This window comes from Cyclopterus lumpus, chromosome 21 (assembly GCF_009769545.1).
Source record: "Cyclopterus lumpus isolate fCycLum1 chromosome 21, fCycLum1.pri, whole genome shotgun sequence".
In the NCBI taxonomy this organism is placed as follows: Eukaryota; Metazoa; Chordata; class Actinopteri; order Perciformes; family Cyclopteridae; genus Cyclopterus; species Cyclopterus lumpus.
In genome coordinates, this window is record NC_046986.1 from 17,527,155 (window position 1) to 17,553,265 (window position 26,111).

Below are 26,111 nucleotides of genomic sequence, written 5' to 3' on the forward strand. Positions count from 1 at the left end.
ACAAGCCCCCAATTTGCTGATGGAGTAATCGCCGTGAGACTTAGAGACTGATTATGATTGAATAAGAGTGTAAAGAGTGTCTTCCTTACTGAACTTACACATGAGCTTCATTGAAGTCGAGCTGTAATGTTCCTGCCATCCATTTATTCAAAAACAATCCAAGTGCTGGGCTCACTGCCCCCTGGATAAAAATTAACATTTACAACATTTCTCATTTTCATTAGCTTAGTGTGCGAGCACGTTGACTAACGAACAAATCAATTAGGAAAAGGTCAAAGCTTTTTGATAATTTAACTTCAATCAAACAATAACTGATGTTTTTTTTGTTGCAGATTGCTAACTGAAATGTTAGCAGCTGAAACTCAAACACATTTTCATACTGTTCATACATTTTCTTTTTCCTCCTTCTTTCCATTAATAATGGCCGTGCAGAGTTAATGTGCACTCTGCTGCTCTTTCCTCCTACGACCTCCATTGTCTGCAGCCCCATCATTACATTTCCTGCTAATCTAGCGCCATTGACTTGAGCAGCTGGATACCAGCCAGGCAGGCAGAAGCCAAATATCAGGACCCTCATCTCCATACAAATGATATGGAGTGATAAACTTCACGGCCAAATTGCATTTAATGCAACTGCCCTCCTGCTCTCACTGTGAGTGGACTTGCCCTCTCTCCGCTCTCCTCATCATTTTGAACTCATTTTGAACTCGACAAAAAATAATGCACTTTTTTCCATCTGCAAAGAGGAGAGTGACAATGAACAAGGACGTACAAGTCAAATGGACTGTTTCATCCTTGACCATCCATCCATCCATCCATTTTCAATACCGCTTATCCTCATTAGGGTCGCGGGGGCGCTGGAGCCTATCCCAGCTGACACAAAAATAACTGTAATGGTTTGGTGAATTCAAAATATGTGCTAAATGTTGTCTTGGTATGCGTTCATGGATGTGTACATTACTTCTGCTATTATCTCAAACCGCCAAACTTCCTCTCAGTTCACCGTCCATTCTAGACAATCTACTGACACAGTTGTCCTATCTGTGTGTTTATCTTCGTCCTAAACACATTTTATTTCTTAAACCAAATCCTTTTATATTTGTTAAATACATTTCAGTTAGCTGAGCTGATATTTCAAAGTTTCCCCTTCAGGTACAAGTACACCTAGTTGGCTTCACTGCTGTATACTTAAAGGGTGGATCCATTGTCATTTTTTTAAGGTTTTATATTGATCTGTAGAATTCCCAGATGTGTTTATGTATTCAAATCCGAACATTCAAATTGTGGCATTGTATATACGTTTTAAAATCAAATTGCTATTTCCCGAGCCTTCTAAAACCCTTTTTACACATGACTTGATGGTCACGCTCCCAGTTTGTAGAAGCAGGCAGGAAGTACCAGGATGAGAGCTACGTCATTTTCTGATGGGGAACTAAGGCCATGATATCCATCTCTTCAAAGCCACAACACACAATTGACAAAAACAGTAATTTCATTTTACAGAAACAATTTCTGTGAGCTGGTCATTGCTCAGGCTAAAAAGCTGAAATAACTGTATTTTCTCGAATATAAGATGATTATAAAATGGCCTTCTCTTTACCAACACTTGTTTACCTTTTATCCAATCCATCGGAAACTCAGGTTAAAATACACATTATAAATCGACTTGGGGGAACTTGGTCACCTGGGAAAATGAAGGCTACAACCAACCCATAATGCAACATTTTCAGTAGGGGCTGTTGTCTCACCCTAATGCTCACTGTTCAAATTTAAAATCAGATCTTTGAATATGCAGTTTTCTCTTCCTCAAACATGATACAAGCCCACTCTTTCAAACACAACTTTCAAAACACAACACTTTACTTTTGGTGTTGTAACACGGCTTCAACGGACGTAAAAATAGCACCTCACATTTGAATATTAAGCTATATTTTAAAACTGGGTGGATTTCAGGCGAATATCAGAGCTTAAACTTCTTACCCACTGAAATCGTCCACACTGCCATGATCTTGATGCGGGCCTTGGTGTGGGAGTTGAAGCGGCTGTGGTGGATCGGGTTGCGTATGCCGATGTACCGATCCAGAGAGATGGCGCAGAGATGCATGATGGACGCCGTGGAGAACAGGACGTCCAGGTAGATCCAGATGGGACAAAGGTCAGAGGGCAACGGCCACCCATAATCTGCAGAGGAAAGGGACGAGTGGATAGATGGATAGATGAAAAGGAAGAGAGAAGAAGTTAAATACTAAATACTGTTTGTGTCCTGGTTCTGATCAACTCTTTCATGAGGGGGGCATAAGAGCTTGACAACGTAATTCAAAAAAGTTTAAGTTTTGCTTGGCTGAGATGAGTTGGTGTATTGAAAAAAAATTAGGTGACAAAGTGCTAGCAGTATTAGAAATACATTAAAATTCTGACAATTATTCAAATGAAAAACAGCCAACCGTAACCGTTGTAAAGTTGCAACATGAGATGTTTTCACATGAAAAGATTACTTAAATTATCAAAATGATTGCCAATTAATTTAATGTCAGTCGACATGCTTTGTCTGTTTTGTTTGCAAAGATATCAATCTGTAAAGTGACTGAAGCTGTCAGATTAATGAAGTGGCGTAAAAGTAGTGTGAAAAGAATAAACTAAATGTACGTTGTTGCCTTCCACAACTGGAAAAGTCAGTGTGAACATAACACGTAGCAGATCTATCAGCCCGTCTGAAAAAGTAATCCAGCTACTTCCTGTGTTTCATATAGTGACGCTCTGGAGCAGCATTTGTTTTGGTAGACTGTATTTGTTTTAATATAACTGGACTCTGTATTAAAAAGCAGTGGCGGGACCATAGTGCTGCTTTTCATAGACTCGTTGCCCGGCTGTTGCCTCTGAAAAGCTAAGAACACAGTGACCACTCGGTGATAAATGGAGTGAGTCATAAAGAGGGAACATGGCTGAAGGCACACGCTCCAGATACATGGTACATGTCTGAGGCTGGAAACTACACACATTACCTTCACATATTTCACACACACACACACACACACACACACACACACACACACACACACACACACACACACACACACACACACACTCATTGCCGCCCACAGATGCCATCTCTATATTTAGTCCAGTAAATTGGTCTTTAAAGCACTCAGCCGCAGATGGAAGTGACATTATACAATATTCAGAATATTAACGGGAATGAAGGCAGATTATATACATCAAAATGAGTCAAGTTCATTTTTAGAGGCCATTTCACGCCAGCCTATACAGCAGAACAATATGGCTATGGATTGATATCTTCTTTAGGTCTTAAAAAAAAAGAAAAAAAAAAGCTTCTTCATCCTCTGTATGGATGTCTCTGTCCCCATATAACTACCTGACTGACGGCATCATCACGCACTATGTTACACAGCTTCCACACAACTGCTCTGACCTCCACCTGTTCAGGTGCATCTCCAGTACATTTCCTCCCTCTGTGGTTTTTTGAATGTCGCTACACAAGGATGGAGTCAAGAAAAATAACGTGCAAAATCTTTTCTACATCACCCCATCTACTTCCACCTTATTGTCTAATAGACCTAATAGATGAGGGTCTGGTCACGGGGGCAGCAGACTAAGCAAAGTAGTCCAGACGTCCCTCTGTTCAGCAACATTCTCCAGTTCAGGAGGTGTTCCCAGGCCAGATGAGATATATAATCCCTCCAGGGTGTCCTTGGTCTATCTTGGGGCCTTGTATCGGTTGAACATGCCCTGAAAACCTCCAAAAGGAGGCGTCCACGAGGAGCCTGACCAGGCGTTGAACCACATCTGGTTTCTTTCGTCTCTACTCAGAGCCCTCTCCGGATGTCTGCAGAGGAAACTAATTTCTGCCGCTCGTATCTGTGATCTCATTCTTTCGATCACTGGCCAAAGCTCATGGGCTTTGGGAATAAGAAATAAGGAGCATCCACATTGTGTTCAGGGTCAGGATGAAGCATTTACTCTTCCTCCTATTTTATTCTCTGTCGTTACCTCCACGTTACAGGTGAGGGACAACCTGATGAAGGCTTTTATTATTTAGGAGATGACTCATCCATGTCACCATAGTCACTGCCAGATCCTCCTCTTCATTCAGACGCACTTAGTCACAAACAGCCTTCCTTCGGGCTCCTTTTTTGTGTGCCCTCTATTTCTCCTGAATTAAACATGTGGTCGACACAATAACCTCCCAAAATCGAGGTGGCCATTGCTCTCCATCGACTCCACGACCCAGGGCATGATGGGACATGCTTGGCCGTGCAGGATCAGAGAGCTAATTGGCTCTCAGAGTATACACTTTGTTTAGTAGACAATCCTTATTGTCTGTGTAGTTGTAATATTAACACTGGATTGCTAGTCTCATGTTTAATCTAAAAACATTTATTGTGTGATAGATAATAATAATAAAGGTTATTTATTTCTCCTATTTCTTTAATGGAAGGATGTTTTCAGACTTGGAACACCCCTGTTGTAAAGGGACAGATGTCTTAAATTGCTATTGTTATAAAGGGGAGAATAAAAAAAACTCTCTGTTATGCCCTCCAGCCAAATTCCCACTTCCCAAAAACCTCCTCTTTGCCATAGACTTCTCCACCTGCTCCAGACTCCTACATCCACCTGCTGTCCTGTTTCCTCTTTCCCTCGCCATGTAACCCATGTCAGATTATGTAATCCATGTCAGATTGTCGCCATGTGCTTCTGTTCTTTGCTTTCTTGCATCTGTAAACCGTACCGGAAAATCTGGAACATGTTACCAGCCTGTTTTGAACCTGTCTGATCTTTTGGACCCTGGAATTCCTTCCTGTCCATATGGAGAACATAAAATAACATTTCACAGCATTTTTGTTTGTGTAGTAATGTGAGGATTATGGTCTCCTCAATGTTCCATGCAGATCTGCAGTGACGTTTAAATCACATGCTTCATCATTTATTTACTAACGTTTTAGCAGCATTTCTGGGAAATATTTAGACTTTTATTTGCATTAACAGGTTGATTAAAAACACAACACCATTATACATTCCAGCTGCTGCATCATCATAACATATTACACACAATATAAAGACAATTGAATTAACTGAATAATGAAAATAGTTTAAAAGACAAAATTGGCTACATGGACAAGAGGAAATTAATTTAAAGTTAGTGGGCTAAACCGTCTGACTTGTGTGTGTGTTGTTTCTGGTCCAGCAGGGACGTCGCTCTGCGGTCGATCGTCTCTTCTGAGTTCCCCGTTGAGAACCACAAAGAGAGAAGAGAATGATACGGTTTCACACTATTATACCGTTGATGGACCGGAAGGAATTATTAAACAGCACACAAACACACACACACACACACACACACACACACACACACAAACACACACACACTGAAAATAATCCCCCCAAAAGATCCCACAGGACCTGCTACGATGTGACTTTTTCCCACCCCTGCTGCTGCAGACCGAGCCGTCCTTATGAAACTACTGCTGCTGCGGTTTCAAACTCAACATGTTCTGCCGTTGTCACCTCTGCCTTGTTCCTTTCAAAGAGCCGAGAGCCGACGTCTCTGCTTCGCCGGCTTGTGAAACCTGAACACGTGGAAAGGCTGCGACTGTGACACTATTCCTCGGTACCCGACACCAATTAGACCCAGTCAGCTCTGCACTAGGACTCGATCCGGGAAAAGAAGCCCATTTTCTTCCCGTTCAAAGCAGTCTTAAGAAGCCGTTGTGTTAGAGAAATAAGTTTCACGGAGAATAAATCATTTAAGTGATTATGATACCAGACACCGCAGCAGATCACACGCTCCGAACAGCACACTGAAGTCGTGTAACTTTCAAATCTGCTGGAAATCAGAAAAAACTGTCAGGAACGTTAATTTTTTTTTAATATCCTGCAGTGACAACGTATTCTGGTGTAATTGAAATATTAAGTCAACTTTGTTTTTTAGGGGCCTGCTGTTTTATGTGCTTCCATTTACATTAAAATAAAAGACCTTCAGTCACTTTGTATCACAATCACCACAAACACCAGAGCTGGAAACGATCAGCTGATTCATTAACTGACACAAATGTCCCTTTATAGCCTTTATGACACGTGAAAATTGACTCGATGTTTTACAGACCAATAAGAAAGTAAGTGTTAACTGCAAGCCTGCAAAGTTAGTCCATGTGGCTGAAAGTCTGGAACATTGCAACCTGCTGACTTTATGTAAATATTCAGACTTCTTTCTCTGTGTTGTGTGCGAGTTGTTAGTGAAACCACGTATTAAAAAAACACTGGATCTGAAACAGCTGTGTTTTCATTGTGTAACAGTGAAGGTTGACAACGGGTCATTCTTTCAATTCTTCTCAAGTGTTTGATGCGGTGCGTCCAGAGAGGAGAACAAAGTGCAAAGCATTGATTGTCTGACTCGGGAAGAGAGTCGATCCCGTCGCCCGTCTCTCGGGGAGGTAAATCTGCAGGTTGTTAATCATAGTGGAGGCTTTCATGTGACCTGCTGCAGCCGACACTTTGGCTGCACTCGAACAACAAACTCATGCAAAATACCTTTTTTTCGCTCCCATGTGTGTTTCTGTGGTCTGAGTTAAAGAGTTTTTAACCCGGAACATGTTGGTTAACATCTGCATCTTTTATACACAGTCCAAACTGCAGGAAACCAAACTGCACTCGTGGCTTTTGAAACTCGTTGAACTCTCGATCGGAACAAAGCAACGACCAGGGAGTTTGGACTCTATAGGAAAATATTCACCAGGGAAGAAAAGATTTAAAGTGAAAATGGGGAAAACCGTTTTTATTACACTCCTGTAAGTTATAACAGGAGAGTAAATGTTGAAAAAGGATTGTTATGAAATGTTGATTCAAAGAAGGGTCGACTGGAAATTGAAAATTACTCTCAATTTCAACATTATGCATGAACCGTGAAAAAGGCCTATTATTGTGTCTCATTCATCGCATAGTGCACAACTGCTGCATCAACAAGACAGACCAACCGACACATGTGTAATGGATGCAGTATTGGCTGAATCTGGTTATTTATTAAACAACCAGGCAATCGCATACGCCGTTTGATTGCATGGACTGATTATCTTCAAAAGTACCAAAAAGAAAATAACTTATGTAGCCTTCTCTTTGACTTTTTCCTTGAACAAAACACCAAACTGTGCAAAAGCGCTGGTTTCAAATCCGCTTCATCCGACTCTCAGACTGAATGGGCCTGCAGACACACCAAGAGACGATGGAGTCAGACGTCTGCAGCTCAGAGCTCTGTCATGCGACTTTAACAGATATCTGCCATTAAGTGAAGCTCTGTCAAGTTAAGACAAAGGAGAGAGGCAGGGGGTGATGGCATCTGGTTACAAGGATCATGATTCCTGATTCAAGAAGAAAAGAGAACTCTGAATGTTGAGAGTCGGTCTTGTTCAGGCCGAGTGTGCATGCTGCTTTCAAAAGCAAAGAAATTTGAGGCAGAGAGAGTTTGTGGAGCAAAGAAGAAGACAGACAATCTCACACGCACACACATACACGCACACACACACACACACACACACACACACACACACACACACTCAGCATGTAGTCCACATACAAAACACACATCAGATTCACAAACCAGACCTGATCCTCCTGTATTCCCAAATCCGACTTGTTTACCTCGTCAGAAAGTCAGATGTCAGATGAAGCCAAGAAAACACACACACACACACACACACACACACAGAGACACACACACACATGAACACACAGTGAGACACACACATACACGCACACACACACCTGCAATCACTCCTCTCCGAACATGTTTCTAGACCAACCAGATCAGAGCGCCCCTTATAAATCTGAGTGTTCTTGGAAGAAAAGGCTATTGAAGACCAAATAATAATAATAATACTTCAAATATATATAGCGCAAAGACGCTTTACATGAGGCATAGACAAACAGAACAAAACTAAATAGAAAGAAAAGGAGCAAACAAAAAAACAGAACATTTCGGGTATACATTTTTTTTTAAACTGGAGAAGCTGTGTGGAATGAGTCATGTAGTGGAGGGTAGGGTGCAGGGGTCAGCAGGTGAAGGCGAGTTTCAAGAGGTGGGTTTTGAGGGCTTGCTTGAATGATGATATATGGGAGCCTGACGGATATGGATGGGGATAATCAAGGGTCACTCATACATTTATTTTATCTATACAAAGATTAGAGACGCAGCAATCTAATACAATATTGGTTGAGCATCGCTGATCCAGATTAAACAGTTTTCTGTTCAGCCGCAGCACAAAACTAATATTCTAAAAGCTGCCGCTGATATTTTGCTACACGTGCTTCACAATAAAGCATTTTAATCTAAAGACCGTGTGGCCTTTACTGTGAAATAGGAGCAGGTGATGGTAACTTTTACGGTTACTAAACATTTACTCTGTATAATGTCAAATAAAAAGGATTGTTTTAGACATTTCTTTGTGGGTTCAGTACGTCACGATAAACTCTTTTTGTCTGCTCCAGCTGAGGCTCATGTTTGGGATTTCATTTTGACGAGTGAAAGCATGTTTGAAGAAGAGAGTCGCGGTCTATACCAGCGTTTATAAGCAATAACATTCATATTTCTTCTCATTAGTTTAATTGGGTGGTAGCTGTCTTTATAGGTTTCTACATTTTAACAGCTTTATTTTCCAAGCTGAACATGTTATGTCCAATCTGTCTTTTCCACAATAATACATTTCAGTTACATATTTTACAAAATACATTGCGCATGGACTGTATCTCTATTAATAAAGTGGTTCCTTTCAGCTGCGTGAGATATCTGAGAATGTTTCTCATTCAATTGGATTTGATTGAATGTGCGACTGATCGGTTGATCACCTGAGTGGATATTTACTGTGACGGGCTGCTGACTCGGCTGCAAAACAGGTTTTACACTCGGGTGCTTCTTTTTTTTTTTGGAAAGAAGCTCCGCAGAAAATCCATTTCCTAATAGTTCGCTCCCAGAGACCCACAGAAGGTCTCCGGTAAGTTCTGGTAATGATTGCCAACGTTCCATCCAAAGTATGTTTGCGATGATAAAATACGTTTTCAAGGGCGCTCGGTCCCCTGATGACAACGCTGGAGACGACGAGAGGCAACACAGACCCAAGCGTGAAGAGGGGGGTGCAGGGAAATTCAAATTAACAAATTATAATGGCAGCCACAAAAGGTAGAAACAATGAAGAAGATTAAAAACTAAAATGTGTGAGGGATGAGAGAGCGAAGAGTGAGGGATCGAGGCAAAACCCGATAAGTAGATTCATAGGAAAGTGAAAGAAATACAAAACCAATTCCTCTACCTCAGGAGCACCAAAGTGACTGATACATTGGCTTGTTGATATATCTATATCTTTCTTATGATGAACACATCCTGTGTAAAGACTAAAACCAACAATGTGTAAGCGTGTCTAACCCAAACCTTTTTCATCTTAATGTGGCTCTCAGCTCAAAGCCCAGTGATTCCTACTGATGGCGTACACATTTAAAACACCTCACTAATATATAGTTTCACGTTTAAAAAAAAGCTCAGTCATTTCCTAAAACAGCTGTTAATTAGTTTTTTTTAAATGAAACAAGAGGACATTTGTTGAGGACTATTTTTGATAATGTGCTAGAAGGAGACGCGCCATCTTTTTAAGCCCCCTCACTTCCCCTACATCTCTTTGTATAAAAAACACAATTTGTATTTGAGCTTAGTATTTCATGGCTCTCATTTTCCAAACAAATGGGATTGTGTCGTTGATGAACATATTCAGTACGTTAATTACAGGCAAATGGAGGGCCGTACCAGCGCAGTACCACTTTGTTGGACATCTTTTTTGGCTTGTTTAATTTACCAAGTTGCATTTAACGAGCTACGAGGATTAATTGAGCCAGTATTATAAATCCATTTTTAATAATTTTTTACTTCTGGCTTTTATATGTTACGGCTTTGTCAAGAAGATGAACATTGATTTAATACAAAAACAAGGTTATTCCTTGTCAGATCCTGTCAAAGAGATAAAGACCAACAATTTACTAAAATCTATTGGGCTCATTTTGATCCAAATCTGAAATAGTAACGTTTTGGGGAAAAAACCTCATGGTTGGCCTTAAAAACGAACTATGATCCTAATTAATCCCACCTTTGGCATTATTTTCGTCCTGAGCCACACGCAAAAGTAGGACACTACAAAACAAATACATTGCACACTACTACTGGCAACGAGAAAAGAGGCTGTTGCTTTGTTACTTTGTTACTTGTTGTTACTTTGTGTGTGTTTTCCTGTGTTAAAAAAAAAGAAATCCTGCATATTTGTTCTAATGTAGTGGGAAAAGGGGCATTTTAGTGAGAAAGCTTCCGCCTCATTTCTTCTCTTCCTCATCATTTCTTCTCTTCCTCATCATTTCTTTATCCATTTGTAGTTCAAATTAGCTGCGTGGTAAAAGTGCACAGCCCACTCTCTAAGTGTTAATGTAATTACACAAATAACAGCCCTGATGACTGTCATTACACTGTCAGCAGTGGCGGCAGCGTCAACAAAAACATGGCAACGAGCACGGTGATGTGTGCCGTGATTAATGTTTCCACCGACACTAACCACTTAATGTACAAATTCAGCAGGAAAACAACGTGCACTCCATCTGTTACTGAGACATGTTTTGCACGCCAAGTTTGATCTGAAATCTTGATCCTTCTGGTTGAAATACAAATGTAATGTCCTCTGGAGATGGTGATATCCAGGCTAATCCTCAGGTTGTTTTCTCTCATTCGCTTCTATAACTTGGTTTCGGTCCGTCTGTGATGAGGCGACAGCTGTGATGTCATGAGAGGAAGTGTCATCAATGGGAAATACATCCTCTCCCAGTGGTTTCAGCAGAGACTACAACCCATCATGGCCGCTTGTTAATCAACTCCAAATCCCATAGTCAGCAGGGGCCAAGAGGGCTGTCCAGCTGAAAAAGAGCAAGCTGATTACCCTGGGAGGGCTGGCACGAGGGAGAACAAAGGAGAGGAACAGAGGAGATGAAAGAGAGTTTTTTATGTTACGTTGAAGATAATGAACCAGAAGAAAAAGAGTCTCTTCCTTTGAGTTTATTTGCCTTTGTGCTGTTAGTAAATCATGGATTCTGTGATCGACGCTTCCCCCTTTTTGAAGTTGGATGGGCACGCGCAACTATCCTGTGAACTGACGTCTGGTTCAAATTAACGAGATTGTTTGAGTTGATTTCAATCATCGGGTTAATTTTAGCTGGCTAATAGGACATTTGATCGACTTAGTTGAACCACGTACGAGAAATAGGGCCCAGGTGTTCCTGAGATATCGCATATTTAGGACAATATGTACGAACGTGGACGGACAACCCGAAAACATAAAGCCTCCGGCCACAGATTACGCGAGCGCGGAAAAATAAAAAAATATCTTCACCATCCCCAGCTGCAACATTAAACACTTAATGCATCAATAATCCAAAAATATAATACATATCATTCTGAAATGGTATATTCTACATAACAAGTCCTTTTGGGACTTTAATGCCAATACTTTTTCACTCATTGTATTTGGTTCAAAGGTAAATTATCCCTTTTTATGTTTACCTTTGTTTTCATGGTTTTTTTAAAAATTGTGTGTTCATGTGTTTGCTCTGATCCGTGTGTTCATTGCCAAACCATTTCATATGTAAAACCAATTATCTGCTGGCTGATTAAACATATGTTTACTTCTTTTCTGTTTAGCTCTGAACTGTTCTACAACAATTAAGACATGACACCGCGATGCCAACGTTCTCTGCAACAAACACAGGAAGGGAGACGAGGATTTTCTCTCTTTCTCAAATCCTTTTGTTGATGTTACACCAGTATTGATGTATTTAAGATGTCTAAGTGAAACAAGCGTTTCATTTACAGCACAGTTCAAGAGAACTCAAAATAAATAGAACATGCAAAAGAAAATTGAACTAGAGACAGAAGAAGAACATATTTACGTCAACACACTGTGCTAATTGGACCAAACAAAAGCTGTCAGATGTCGTGAGCCAAAGAGACGTTTCTTAATGAAGTAAAACTGTGACGGTGCGCTGCAGATGGAAAAAACTAATCACAAAACAAAAGAAATGAACCCATGTGGAAGATCTTTTAGTTAAGTAAAAGTACAAATACTATAATGCATATGTTCTCTGTTACAAGTAAAATTCATGCATTACAAATCTTACTTAGGTTGCTTAATTAAACTTAAATCATATGACTGAAAGTAATATTTGGAGACGTGAAGGCTCATACAGAACGACTTTTCATGAATGAAACGTAGCATTATTTCAGGCACAGCGCTGATTAGCATTAGCTGTTTCAAATATGCTTCACAATCGTTGGCTTCCTCACATGTCGCTGTAGTTGGGGTTAGCTCGGCCAGCAGAATCCTCACTGCTGGTCAGAACTTTTTTCCTGGGGAATCTTTTTAAAGATCACAAAATATCCCCATCCAATTCCCAGGAGGCCGTATCTGTAAATTGTGAAAAGACGTAAATAGACACGGACTATTTCCAAGAAAGAGTTTTTAAAAATCACAATTTAGTTTCATGCATTTGTCATTGAATACATGTACACATGTTAAATACTTTATTAATGAGACCAAATACATGCTTTTAGGCTCTTAACAAGCTCTCGTTTTTTCCTCATCAGTAAAACAAATACTCTAGCCATTCATAATAAATTCAATGTTATAGGTAGGCTCCAATCATCAGAACAATACGAAGATTAAGGTTAAAAAGATATAAATAAAATATATAAATACATTTATTCTTTAAATGTCTTGTTTTGCCTGAAAAACAGTCATTGTTATAAAATAATTGGGGAAAAGCAGCAAAAGTTAAAAATATCGGGGCTTAAATTGGAGACTTTTTGAGATGTACAAGTAAATCATCCCCATGACCGTCTTGACCAACGGCCATCATCCATGCCACCTGCTGACCGTAAGCCACTTACAAGTTTGATCTTTTGAGGGATGATTCCCTGAAGGCATTTCTGATGAGCATTACTTCAAGAGGACCAAAGTCACACAATCCTATCTTTTTAAGTTGATTTGATTTAATTGTTGTTGTTTTTTTGCAATGAGACAAAAGGCACTTTTCCTCAAAGACCGAGACGTGTACACCCACTGTGGTCCCATTAAAAGAAATTAAGTCTGTAAGAACTTTTCATTGAATATTAATGAGTGGGTGGTTGCTGTTTTTGAAAGTGTTTTCTTATCTGCTTTTCTCTTTGCCTTCTTCCTTTAGTGGCTCCGTCACTGTAAACAAAGTGCAGCGGTCAACATGATGCTTCATCTATTAAGCTGAGCTTGTTTATCAAGTTAAACAACTCTGAGCTCTAAAATATCTAATGTTGATTTTATGAAACCAGCCATAACCAGTTCACTCTTTAGAAGGGCATGCAGGCGTCATATGAGCATCAATTACTTTATCTGTTTTTGAGTCCAAGGCTCTGCACTAATTATCCCATTAATGAGGACCAATTAAAAAAGAAACGTACACACAATGTGACCTATGTTTTTAGACAAAGGAGCTATAACTGCAGTAATGATCACCAATAATAAAACACAACTTATATTCATTCATGCACAAAGAGAAGAAAAGACAGAAGGTGTCGAAGAAGAAGAGGTGCCGAAGTCACGGAAAGATGTCATTGTTGAGCAGTTTTACAGGCTTTTTCTCAATCATAATTAAATGCATAACAGCAGCAGCAAAGGCAATTAGGATATCACAGTTCATATGTATTAGAGCAGAAGAGGAGTGAAGCCAAATAGGAGCTCAGGGGACATTGTTTGAAGCAACTGAGTCAATGCAGTCGACTGTTCCGGAAGCAAAACACAAAAACAAAAATCATCAGGGAGGGTTATGGCTGGGCAGCAGCGACCAACATAACTACATGAATATTGAATTCCTGTGAATGAAAAGGCACGGTGAACTGTGGCAGTGCGAGTACATTCAACCCTGTTCGAAACACAGACTCCGCTCGAGGCCTGAGAAAATAACACAAGAAGTGAAGTCACATGAATACCCCCAGTTCAATCAACTCGCCTGCAGGTTATGGTCACGAGACCGCAGACATTTAATAAACACAATTAAACACGTTTTAGATGGTCGGACACGTGAGGAGCTGACGGACGTCTTCCGTGGACTTGGATTGAAAAGCGAGCGTCGTCCCCCGAGAGCGAACCGAACGTGCTCCATCCAAGCGACAGTGTGCCAAAGCAGTGTGTCATCATAAGCCCCAATTATTCAACATTAATTACATGCTGCTCTATTGAGTAAGTGGAAAGGTTTCCGCGGGGGAACATCTTCACCCATCGACAGCCACGAGAGAGAGTCTTCTACTTTCGCTTAGACTTCAGAACCAAGCCTGATACGGTCACAACAAACCTGGCAACCCCACCACGAGGACTATTATTATGAGACTAATAATAATAACTAGACCACGAGGACAGGGCGTACTATGAGAGGCCGAATGTATAGAGACACAGATTGAAAAGAAAGAGAATCAAGAGGAGAGAATGTGAAATAAATAATAAAAATCAAATAAAAGTCTAAAGTGACTGGACTTGTAAAATAAGTAATATAATTCTGTATATTGTATTTAGTCTAAACTGTTATTGAACTTTTGAGCCATCCCACACAGGAAATACAGGACGCCGCTGTGTGTCAAACATCAAAAATATTTTGTCTGTGTTGAAGGCTTTTATATATATATACGACTCGAAAGGTCCGCAAGTCCTCTCCGGCTCCGTGGCTGTCCGAACCGGTGCGCGCCGAGAGAGCCACAATGCGAGCAGCGGAAAGGAAATGGCGTAAATCCAAACACGCCAGTGACCTGCTTGCCTATCAATCTCTTCTCTCCTCCTTCTCTGCGTCCATCACTGCAGCCAAAAGTTTGTTCTATCAATCCAGAATCGAATCCTCTTCATCTAACCCTAAAAAGCTCTTCTCAATTTTTTCCAACCTCCTTGACCCCCCTGTTCCCCCCCCTCCCTCCACCCTTCTACCAAGCCACTTTGTTGACTACTTTACAAAAAAGATAGACGACATACGCTCTTCATTTACTAATCCATCTTCCTCAACTACACCTCCAGTAACTTCACCTTCTTCCCCCTTGTTTTCCTCTTTTATCCCCCTGTCTCCTAATCAAGTTCTTACCTTGGTAACCTCTGCCCGCCCAACCACCTGCCCCCTTGACCCCATCCCTTCTCACCTTCTCCAGTCCATTGCTCCGGACCTTCTTCCCTTTCTCACCCATCTCATTAACACCTCCCTCTCAACCGGCTGTTTCCCTAACTCTCTGAAGGAGGCAAGAGTCAACCCTCTCCTGAAGAAACCCACTCTCGACCCATCTGAAGTCAACAACTACAGACCTGTCTCTCTCCTTCCCTTCCTCTCCAAAACTCTAGAGCGAGCTATCTTTAACCAAGTCTCCTCCTTTCTTCACTGTAACAACCTTCTAGACCCCCACCAGTCTGGATTCAAGACAGGCCACTCAACAGAGACTGCCCTCCTTGCTGTCTCTGAGCAGCTTCACACTGCTAGAGCAGCCTCTCTCTCCTCTGTCCTCATCCTTCTAGACCTTTCCGCTGCCTTTGACACAGTGAACCACCAGATCCTCTTGTCCTCCCTCCAGGACCTGGGTATCTCAGGCACCGCGCTCTCACTCTTCTCATCCTATCTCACCGACCGCTCTTACCGGGTAACCTGGAGAGGATCTGTGTCTGAGCCTTGTCCTCTGACTACCGGGGTCCCTCAAGGTTCAGTCCTTGGTCCTCTTCTCTTCTCTCTGTACACCAACTCTCTTGGCTCTGTCATTCGCTCGCATGGCTTCACCTACCACAGCTATGCTGACGACACCCAACTGATCCTCTCGTTTCCCCAATCTGAAGCACGGGTAGCAGCACGAATCTCTGCCTGTCTGACCGACATCTCTCAGTGGATGTCCGCACACCACCTGAAAATTAACCCGGACAAGACTGAACTTCTCCTCCTTCCAGGAAAAGGCTCTCCCACCCACGACCTATCTATTAACTTCAACGACTCAGTGCTGGTTCCGACTCCGACTGCCAGGAACCTCGGAGTGACGCTCGACAGTCAACTCTCCCTGACTGCCAACATTGCCGCAATAACACGCTCCTGTAGGTACATGCTGTACAACATCAGGAGAATCCGACCCCTTCTCACTCAGAAGGCGGCACAGGTTCTGGTCCAGGCCCTGGTCATCTCACGGCTGGACTATTGCAACTCCCTGTTGGCAGGTCTTCCTGCTAATGCCATTCGACCTCTACAGCTCATCCAGAATGCAGCTGCTCGACTGGTCTTCAACCGACCGAAATTTACCCACACTACTCCGCTCCTCCGCGACCTTCACTGGTTACCGGTGGCCGCCCGCATCCGCTTCAAAACACTGGTACTTGCGTACCGTGCTGCGAACAGATCGGGTCCGGTCTACATCCAGGACATGGTCAAACCGTACACCCCAGCCCGTTCACTTCGCTCGGCTTCTGCCAATCTGCTTGTAGCTCCTTCACTTCGAGCTAAATCACGACTGTTTGCTGTGCTGGCTCCTCATTGGTGGAACGAGCTCCCCATTGACATCAGGACAGCAGAAAGTCTCTACATCTTCCGTCGCAAACTAAAAACACATCTTTTTCGACTATACCTTGAATAGGTAGCACTTAAATGCCGTAGTAGCACTTAAATGTCCCTTACCGATAGCACTTTAGTAGCACTTAAATGGCACTTATGGATAGTACTTTGTAGTTTGACTTTATTGAAGAAATTGTACCTGCTTGATTCTTGTTGTTCTGAGTTTGGACTCACGGTTTAATGCACTTATTGTAAGTCGCTTTGGATAAAAGCGTCAGCTAAATGACATGTAATGTAATGTAATGTAATATATATATATATATATATATATATATATATATATATATATATATATATATATATATATTGGGGCAAATCCAAACTTTCATGATCCAGAGGATAGACGATAATTATAATACTTCTGCATCGACATAATTTCAGCAAATGATTTTTAGTACATCGTGCACCAAAAGTAAAAAGTAAAATTCATACAACGAACAAAATTTCTATCCTGGCAAATAAAAATTCTTCATCTCTACTATTTGTAAAATATGTTTGTGTAAATGATAATTCTGTCTTTATTCCGTTCCATTATCCGAACCGCTTGTCCTGTCAGCTGGAGCCGATCCCAGCTGACATGGGCGAAGGCGGGGTTCACCTTGGACAGGTCACCAGTCCATCTCAGGGCTCACATAGAGACAGACCACCATTCACATCCACACCTTAGAGTCCAATTAACCTGCATGTCTTTGGACTGTGGGAGGAACCCGGAGAGAACCCAGAGAGAACCCACGCTGCCACAAGAAGAACATGCAAACTCCACACAGAGGGACCCCCCAACAAGTTCTGTTTTTGAACATACTAAACCATGTTTTGCCTGGATAACAGTCGGCAAAAACGTGAATAGAAAACAAAATAGCACCTACTCTATATCACCTAAATAGCACAAACAAATCTTCTTTCCTTCTTTCAACATATTAAAAAAACAGTGTGTTATATAAGACGTTAGCTATTGTCTTGCTTTAAAACCACTCTGGAGCCTGCACTCATCTCTCTACTGTCTGCTGTTCGTCTGCTAACCTGATGGTTACTCCTCCACCACATGCTCTTATTTTGACATTTTCCTTCCACCTTGACCTTTTTGCCCTGTTGTCTCACATCTGGCCGGCAGAGCCCGATAACGGTTCTGCCCTTTTGTTTGCATCTGTTTCCTTTTGTTCTGTCTGGTCATGCGAGAGGGGCAAAGGCTGATGATTTGAACGCCTGCTGCTGTTGCAGCTCTGTCGTTTTTGTTCTCGTTTTTGTTTTTAGTTAAGGACGCTTTGTGCTTCGCTCTGCAGCTTAGATACGCACAAAAAGACAAAATCTCCTCTATCTCATGCAGTTGCACACAAATGGATGAGCACAACACTGGCTATTTTCTATTAGGGATGCTCTATCTCACTCTCTGTTCGGATCCCTTCATCATCCTTTCTTCTATCGAGCGAGGAATTAGAGGTTATTTTTGCTCAGGGCGACTGCCTCATCAAGGCGAAACCAGCGTCTGAGGACTTTTCCACTGTTATATAAGACTTGTTACACGCGCCCTACTTCTCAGAGTAAAAAGTGAGCTCAGATTATTAAAGCCTAAACTGTGGCCAGAGCCTTTCACGTTAGATCTATTTAACCTTTTATGTCTCTGTTGTTTGTTTGTCGGCATTTGTTCTCTGTTGGTGATTCATCAGTTCAACAATCATGTAATCGCGTTATCTATAATTGCCCTTCTGGTAGGAGGTCTCGTGAGGATATGCAACCTGCAATACACCATTTAAACCACCGGAGTTGAGCAAAAATAAGAGTGTTTAAATTGCTAAGGGTGGTCGGAACATTAATAGACAAACCATAACTTGTTATGTAAATATATAGTGGAGTAAATGAAGTCACTCCACAGTTGTGTGTTTTAATCTGAGTTTCAGGAGTACAGTCGATAACGTATGCCCACAGTGGACTGCCCGGCCTAAGAAGCTCACTATAAATACTACATATATAGTACATACAGTTATGTAATATTTTGGAGGATCCAGTTTGTGGTGTTGTTAAATTATATTTGTTTGTCAGTTTCAATACTTTAAGACCTTCATGTAGCTATCGTATTAGACTGCATTAGTTTTAGTTGGGCGTACCTAATAAACTGGATACTGTGTGTTTCTCGGAGTGAAAATGATCCAGGAGTCATATTAGTCATCTTCTTAAAGTAGCAGATGGTGTGACTTAAAATTTCATGTAAGATTTCAGATATTTTTTTAGAAGACAAAAATGTTGATTTCTAATTACGTGTCATGTTATTCTGTTGGTTTGGAGCTGTGTCGCGCTTTAACAGTCTCCTTAACCTTTTTTTCTGATCGAGGTGAGCCCCTGCCAATCAATACATCAATCACAATCAGTGCAATCCTAATAGTTAGCGTGAACAGCACAGGCCACAATAATAATAAAAAACAGCTTGAATAGAAAATCCAAAAGACGTCACAGATTTGCTGCATTTGGCTCCTTGTGAGGTTGTTTCTGAATACTTTTATTATTACATGATTTAAAAAAATGCTCATTTTCAGCTCTATACTCTGGGCATGTTTACATGCTTTTAATGTTCAAACTATTTTTCTCTTACTGTCTCTTACTGTGGAATACACCTGTTACGTTTCAAACTGTGCAATGGTCAATCTATTGTGTCGTTGTGACATCAAAACCGTACGGCTTGTTTATAGGCTCAGTTATGGGCTGTGTGTAGGCCTCCATGGACGGAGCGTTTTTAACACTTTCACAGTTTAATGGCACTTAGACTTGCTTTTTATATATAAAAATATATAAAAGACATGAAAATATCCCTTTCCAGTGTGAATCCTTGTAAATGTCATCCTGCTGCTGCCCGTCCAAAGAAAGACGCCAGAACCTGAGAGCTTTGAGACACAAGTGTGTGTCCTCGGTCTGTCATACTGTACTCCCTCTGAGAGGGAAGCCACATGACATGGGATATAAAGGAGTATAAAAGTAGGAGTGATGGATAAATGGTGGGGTCCTTAAAGTAAAAACAAAAAAAAGAGAGCGGAAGAAGAGCACATACTGTACATCCGAAATTCATTAAAAAAAATCCAAGAGTTATTTCTGTGCCTCAAAAGACTAAAACAAAAGAGATCTACCAGTCGACAGCAAGCTTTCACCGAGCTCAGACTGGAATACTCTGTTCCCATAGGTCCTCTGTTTTTCACTGTTGCCTATAGTGACCAAAGGACCGAAGGCTGAGAGAGACTTCGAGAGGCGTTGATTACCGAGCAACTGAATTACAAAAGCCCTGTTCTGAGTGGAGAGAGGGGAGTGAGAGTGGAGGTTGTTTTATGCTAAAAGGAAACCATTGGACTGTGTGACAAGGCTTGCAAGTGCACAGCAAACAGACACAGGTATGTCCAGCTCACTTATAACCACTTAAGGTGGATGAGGTACCAATCAGACGACTGCCTCTGTGTGATGTAAAATGACGTTGGACTGAAGGTCCCTGAAGAACAAATGTGATAGTAAAATGTAGCGAACCTGTCCTTTTTAATTTACATGTTGACAAATCTGGATGGTACAAATCTCTCTGGTATTTGTGTGCCATCTCTTCAAATCTTTTATTTTGTACAGGACTTGTTTCTGTCGGTTTTTCACATTACAGTGGAAAATAGAACCAAAGTGATTTCAAGCCAACATGAGGGTTTTGGAGGAGTTACATTTTAGCTGACATTCAAACACAATGAATAAAAAACAGCATCAACACCATTTCTATTTGCGAGTTCCGTGTTTACAACTAAAGTTTTGCCAATTAGCTAAAGTTCCTGCATGAGGGATTCTGTGGTTCCTAAACTTTTCCCACTGCAGTAAATTTAACTCGATTGATTGAGATTATTGTTTGCCTTCGAAGCAGCTCAGCCACTAACAAATGTTGACATTTGCTAATAACAAATGAGATAAACTGCGAAAAATCCGCTTAGAGTCACAGTCTAACAAACTGTAAGTGCAGTTGAACCGAGTGGCTTCACCTTGAAATGAACAACTGTGTTTCAAAGTGCCATCGATCTCTTCGGGGAAAATAAACGTGCCTCTTGAACATCTCCTAAGAAAACAGCAAAAATACGCAGGAGCCATCTGTTAAAAGCAGCCAATCACAATATTTACCCGTGTTTCAGATGGGAGATGATTCAAATAGAAGCTCTCAACTGTACATCTTCAACTATCATGGGTGCAAACTCTCCGAAAGTGAAACCCCAAAGTTATTGAAGCTCTTTACACCAGTGAGAAGAGAGACGTGAGGATTGTTTAAGGTGAGAAAGCACATCAGTCTGTCGAGTTTACTTTACTCATCCCCGGGGAATGCATCACAAAAAAACAGAGCGAGGACGGTAAGCAAAGCCAAACTCTGCAGTATGAAATGGTATTGGCCTTCTGTATTTTCATGTATAACATAGGAATCAAGCTCTTTATCCACACAGCCTCCGTGGTGAGGCTAATCCCAAATTTCCCAAGACAATTGAAACGTTTGTTTTAGTCAAATAGATAGAACTTGATCTTCTAAATCCTCACTGGGCCACCTGACAAGATAAACACGTCAACCAAAACACTATTTGGCTGGTGAGCGAGTGTCACATGCTCAATATGCAACCTTATATCTAATGTAGAACTGTACTCCATCGCTGGACAAAATACAGGTGACTAATAATATGTGTATGTGTCCCAAAGTGAGATTCAGAGACATTTTGGAAGGATAGAAGGTTTCTGGGGCTGTTTGACGAGAGAAATATTTTTTAATGTTGGACATTTTAATCATTAGCCTCTGGCTAAAAAACAGAATGAACACTCACGCGTTGCATCTAAACAAATGCACTGCAAATGCCTTTTTGTGCCGCTGTCATCTTTTTCAAGGGGCTTCGGGATTGCGCTGCTGTCACGCTGGCCGTTAATAAGCAACCAAGACCTGCGTGATTTAACGTTTTGCCGATTTGCATTAAAACACACAAAGCACAAAAACATCTCATTAGTTCTGCAGGTATTTGGTCATAAACCAAAGTATTAAACACATTTGACCTGATGATGGAGCTGGATTTCTTTTTAAAAGTCAGAGGAACCATTATCTGATAATCGTGAATTTCTGGACCACATCCACGTGAAAGATATTGAGATATTTCACTGAACATCCATCCGATGGTTGTTTGATACTATGACTTACTTTGAGAGTGCAGCTCTCTACGTAAGTAGGTATTAAAAAAACCAAGACATACATACTTGAGTTTTGATTTACAGTGCACAACAACATGGAAAATTGCAAGAGAAGTACTGAACATTTCCTGTTTACAACTGAAGCTGCATTTCCACCTCATGTACTCACAAAAACTAAGAAAAGAGATCACATTACTCCTGTATTAACTGCTCTGCACTGGCTCCCTGTAAAATCAAGAATCACATTTAAAATTCTTCTCCTCGCCTACAAAGCCTTGATTGGTGATGCACCATCATATCTTAAGGAGCTTGTAGTACCATATTGCCCCACGAGAGAGCTGCGCTCACTAAATGCGGGGCTACTTGTGGTTCCTAGAGTCCTAAAAAGTAGGATGGGAGCAAGAGCCTTCAGTTATCAAGCTCCTCCTTTTATGGAACCAGCTTCCGGGAGGCAGACACAGTCACCTCATTCAAGAATAGACTTAAGACTTTCCTCTTTGATAGTGCTTATAGTTAGGGCTGAATCAGGTTTGCCCTGGTCTAGCCCCTTGATATGCTGCTATAGGCTGCTGAGGGATGTTTTAGGATACACTGAGCACCTATCTCCTCTTCTCTCTCTCCTTATGGATGAATTTACATCTCTACATTGCACCTTATTAACTCTGCTTCCTCCCCAGAGTCTTTGTGACTTCACGTCTCATAGGGTCCATTGGACCTGGAGGTGTCTGATGCCTGGTGAGCCGGCCTCCCACCTTGGCCCTGCTGATGCGCCCCGCCCCCCCTCCTCTCTACTTCCTTCTGTTTCATGGATTGGAGTTCCATTCATACATTGTCATATTCATGTAATGTGTTTATGTAACTCTGTAACACTGTTCATTCTGTACTCATGACATCTATTGCTTCTGTCCATCCGGGGAGAGGGATCCTCCTCTGTTGCTCTCCTGAAGGTTTCTTCCCTTTTTTCCCTGTGAAAGGTTATTTTTGGGGAGTTTTTCCTGATCCGATGTGAAGTCCTGGAACGGGGATGTCGTATGTGTACAGATTGTAAAGCCCTCTGAGGCAAATTTGTGATATTGGGCTATACAAAAAAAACTGAATTGAAAAATTGAATGTATAACCAAAGAGCGCGGGGGTCGAAACATAAAGTATCAGACACACTGAGCACATCCTAGACAGAAGCAGTCGAAGTACATTCAATGTCTTCAGAGACAGCTTTTGCTAGAGGTTAGCATAGTTGCATCAGTTATATCGAAGTATTTATATTTGAAAGAGTAAAACAAGACGCTGACTAGTATATACTATACTATAACTAGTAATAGCTAGTCTAATATATGATGGCGATAATGAAATGACCACCTGCAACTCCACCTGTTATTTCATGCATGAGTGCCCCTGACCTTAGTGTATGACCCCATTAATAATCTAATCTTCACAGCTATGACATCAACCACAAACCAATCTATGCCCTCATTAATACCCATTCACATCCTCATCTCTGGATTCCCTCCCATAATGGTCATTATGGCATGAATATTAACCTATCCCATGGCCACCGGCTCGGTCTGTGGCCTCTCACCCTGAAACAATGCTGTGTTCGCTCTCTGAGTCAGTAAATGACTGTGAGGAGCAACATGAGAAAATAACCGCGACGTGTGTTTGTGTTTGGCGTCGGCGCGGCTAATGACTTCTTTTGTCTTCTCATTAAAGAGTGGGGAAGGTAAGTAATAAGCACCGGGGGTCCTTCTTTTGGAAGCGCTCTTCCTTCTGACTAATTTACCGCTGTTCCTTCTCATGCAAATGAATTTGCTACTTAGGGCTTAAAGCCCCGTTATGTGAGCAGCGGCTCGTGACATTTCCAGAGACACCGAGGGAAGCTCAGGGAGGCAGAAGTGCGAGGATCAGCTGGAAATGGGCATCAGTGAAGGGCAGTGGAAAGTGTGTGTGTGTGTGTGTGTGTGTGTGCGCGCGCATGTGTGTGCATGTGTGTGCATGTGTGTGCATGTGTGTGTGTGTGTGTGTGACAGATAAACAGAAAAAATGAGGGCGAGCAGAGAGGAAACATTCCGCTTCCTGAAGCTGGCCAAGGGAAGCTTTACTCAGCTGCCACCTGCACCACCAGCAGTGTTCAGATACATAGGAGAGAAGAGCTTCCGGTTCTGAAGTTATTGTTCCAGACAAAAGTCATACTTTAAAAGGTTAATTCCTCATGGATTTAGGGACGGCAAATGTCAGGTCTATCGGTTGGTGCACCACTTTAGTTCAGACTAAAATATCTCAACAACTACTGGATGGATTGCCATGAAATTTGCGGCAGATATTGAAATTGTAAAAACTAAATCCAACTTGGATGGATTGGCACCAAATATTAAACAGATATCTTACTGACTGGCAACAATAAGGTGAATGTTTTTTTCTTTCTCGTCAACTGTCTCCATCTATTGAAAATTGAATAATGGGATTAAGATTCTATATATTATTTTGACAAAGTCCGTTACTTTGGGTTATGGCGATATACCTCCAGTACTAAACGTTACATCATGTGGCATACAACTTTGTAACTAGCTTAAAATTAAGAACTTTGTGAGGTCAGGTATGTCATACAAAAGAGCACTTGATGTCAGTGCGATTTCCTGATAACAATTATATTTATTACGTTTTTGAGTTCTTATGCAAACGCAGAGTGCAAAACATGTTCAACATGAACGGATTTTGAAGGCTTTTCTTTTAGGGCCTTGAGTCAAAAATCTAAACTGAAGACCTGAGCATAAAAGTTTATTCTTGACCTCTTCTTGAAAGTAATTTGACAAAATAAACTCAACTCAAGGTCCACTCCCAAGCTCAATTATGACTGCCTGTTGTCATAAATAGTGTTACATCCCGTTACTCCAGCAGATGAGTTGTGGTCGGTCTCTGGCAGTCTGCTGTGTCACTGTATGTGAAGGGGAGGCAACATGGTGATGGGCAACAGCTCAATTAGTCTTTTTGTATTTTCCTGTTGCCCCTTTTCATTCATCTCTGTAAATTCACTGGTTTTGCAGCTTTCCGTGTGCATTGAAGCGGCGCTAAAAATAAAACACATCACTGTCAACAACAACAACACTGAACACCGCCATCACTGCCCACAAGAAGCCACACATGTCACAGCAGACTTGAGTGAAAACAAAGCATTAAAAGGAAATGTCAGATTTCTTGTCATTTCTTTTTCGTCACACTGTCATTGAAATAATATTTGGGCCATTTTCTTCTGGGGAGCGAGCGAAGCCTTAAACATGCAGGCAGGTGCAGTTTGTTTGGTCAGATAACAATTCGCAGACTTTCGGGAGGGAGGAATGACTGTGTTTGCCTGTTTGAATCGAGCCAGCAACGCATCAAATGTCAACTTAATGAAGCCTCGACATCAGTGTCACTCAAAGCTTACCGTAGAGAATGGTCACCATGGAAACCGGCATGACCAGGATGCCGAGGAGCATGTCAGCGACCGCCAGAGACATCAGGAAATAGTTGGTGGCATTCTGCAGCTTCTTCTCCAGGGAGACGGCCAGGATCACCAAAATGTTGCCCATGACCGTGATGGCAATGACAACTAAAATCAAAAGTGCTGCCCAGTTCTTTTCCACTGCCATCTCTCGTTGGGGACAATGAGACCCGTAAATCCTACCGCCCTCCTCGCCATACACTCCTCCGACGTTGCGGTAAGACAAGTTCCCTAAGTGCACGTCAATGCCAGTGCGCGGCGCACACCCACCCGAGTTTGTCACGTTATTGATTCTCAGGGTGCTTTCCTGAAATCCACGTGGAGACCAGGTGTTGGACTCCAGAGTGGTTACGGCTCTCACGGTGTTGGAGATCAACTCTGACACGTTGCCACCGCGCAGGTTCATGGCGTCGTCTCGATTACGGCGTCACAGCCAGAGACAGAAACGCCTCAGGACTGCTGCCTGGAAAATGGGTCACAGTGGAGAAAGGAAGAGGAAAGTCTTGTCATCATTTACTCACTCGCCAATTCCGTTCCCCAGATGAACGCCATACATATAACACCAAATATCACTTAAATAATGAATTGTATTTCAATATGTGCTGCCACTTATTTCCTTTATCGTCTCGGAGGAAACTCAAATCGTCTGTCAAAGGATCAACAGATGACGATCTTCTCTGCACCGGCAAACAAAAATAGCTGCTTAATTCAGCATAACAAAAAACGCAGCTGTTCAAGCTCAAAGGACATTGTTGAATGGATAGAAATGAAATTGTTTGGTTAATACCGTGACTGT

At 41.6% G+C, this 26,111-nt stretch overlaps 1 protein-coding gene across 1 annotated transcript in view; it reads right to left on the minus strand.

Annotated features, from left to right (window-relative positions):
• The window catches only part of htr2aa (5-hydroxytryptamine (serotonin) receptor 2A, genome duplicate a), a 39,071-nt gene extending 13,350 nt beyond the window's left edge, over positions 1-25,721 (minus strand). The window contains exons 1-2 of the mRNA XM_034561881.1: positions 25,259-25,721; positions 1,981-2,181 (exon numbers count right to left, since the gene is read on the minus strand). Of these exons, the coding sequence (XP_034417772.1) occupies positions 1,981-2,181; positions 25,259-25,721 (664 nt within the window). The remainder of the gene's footprint in view (positions 1-1,980; positions 2,182-25,258) is intronic.
• Between the last annotated feature and the right edge of the window lie 390 nt (positions 25,722-26,111).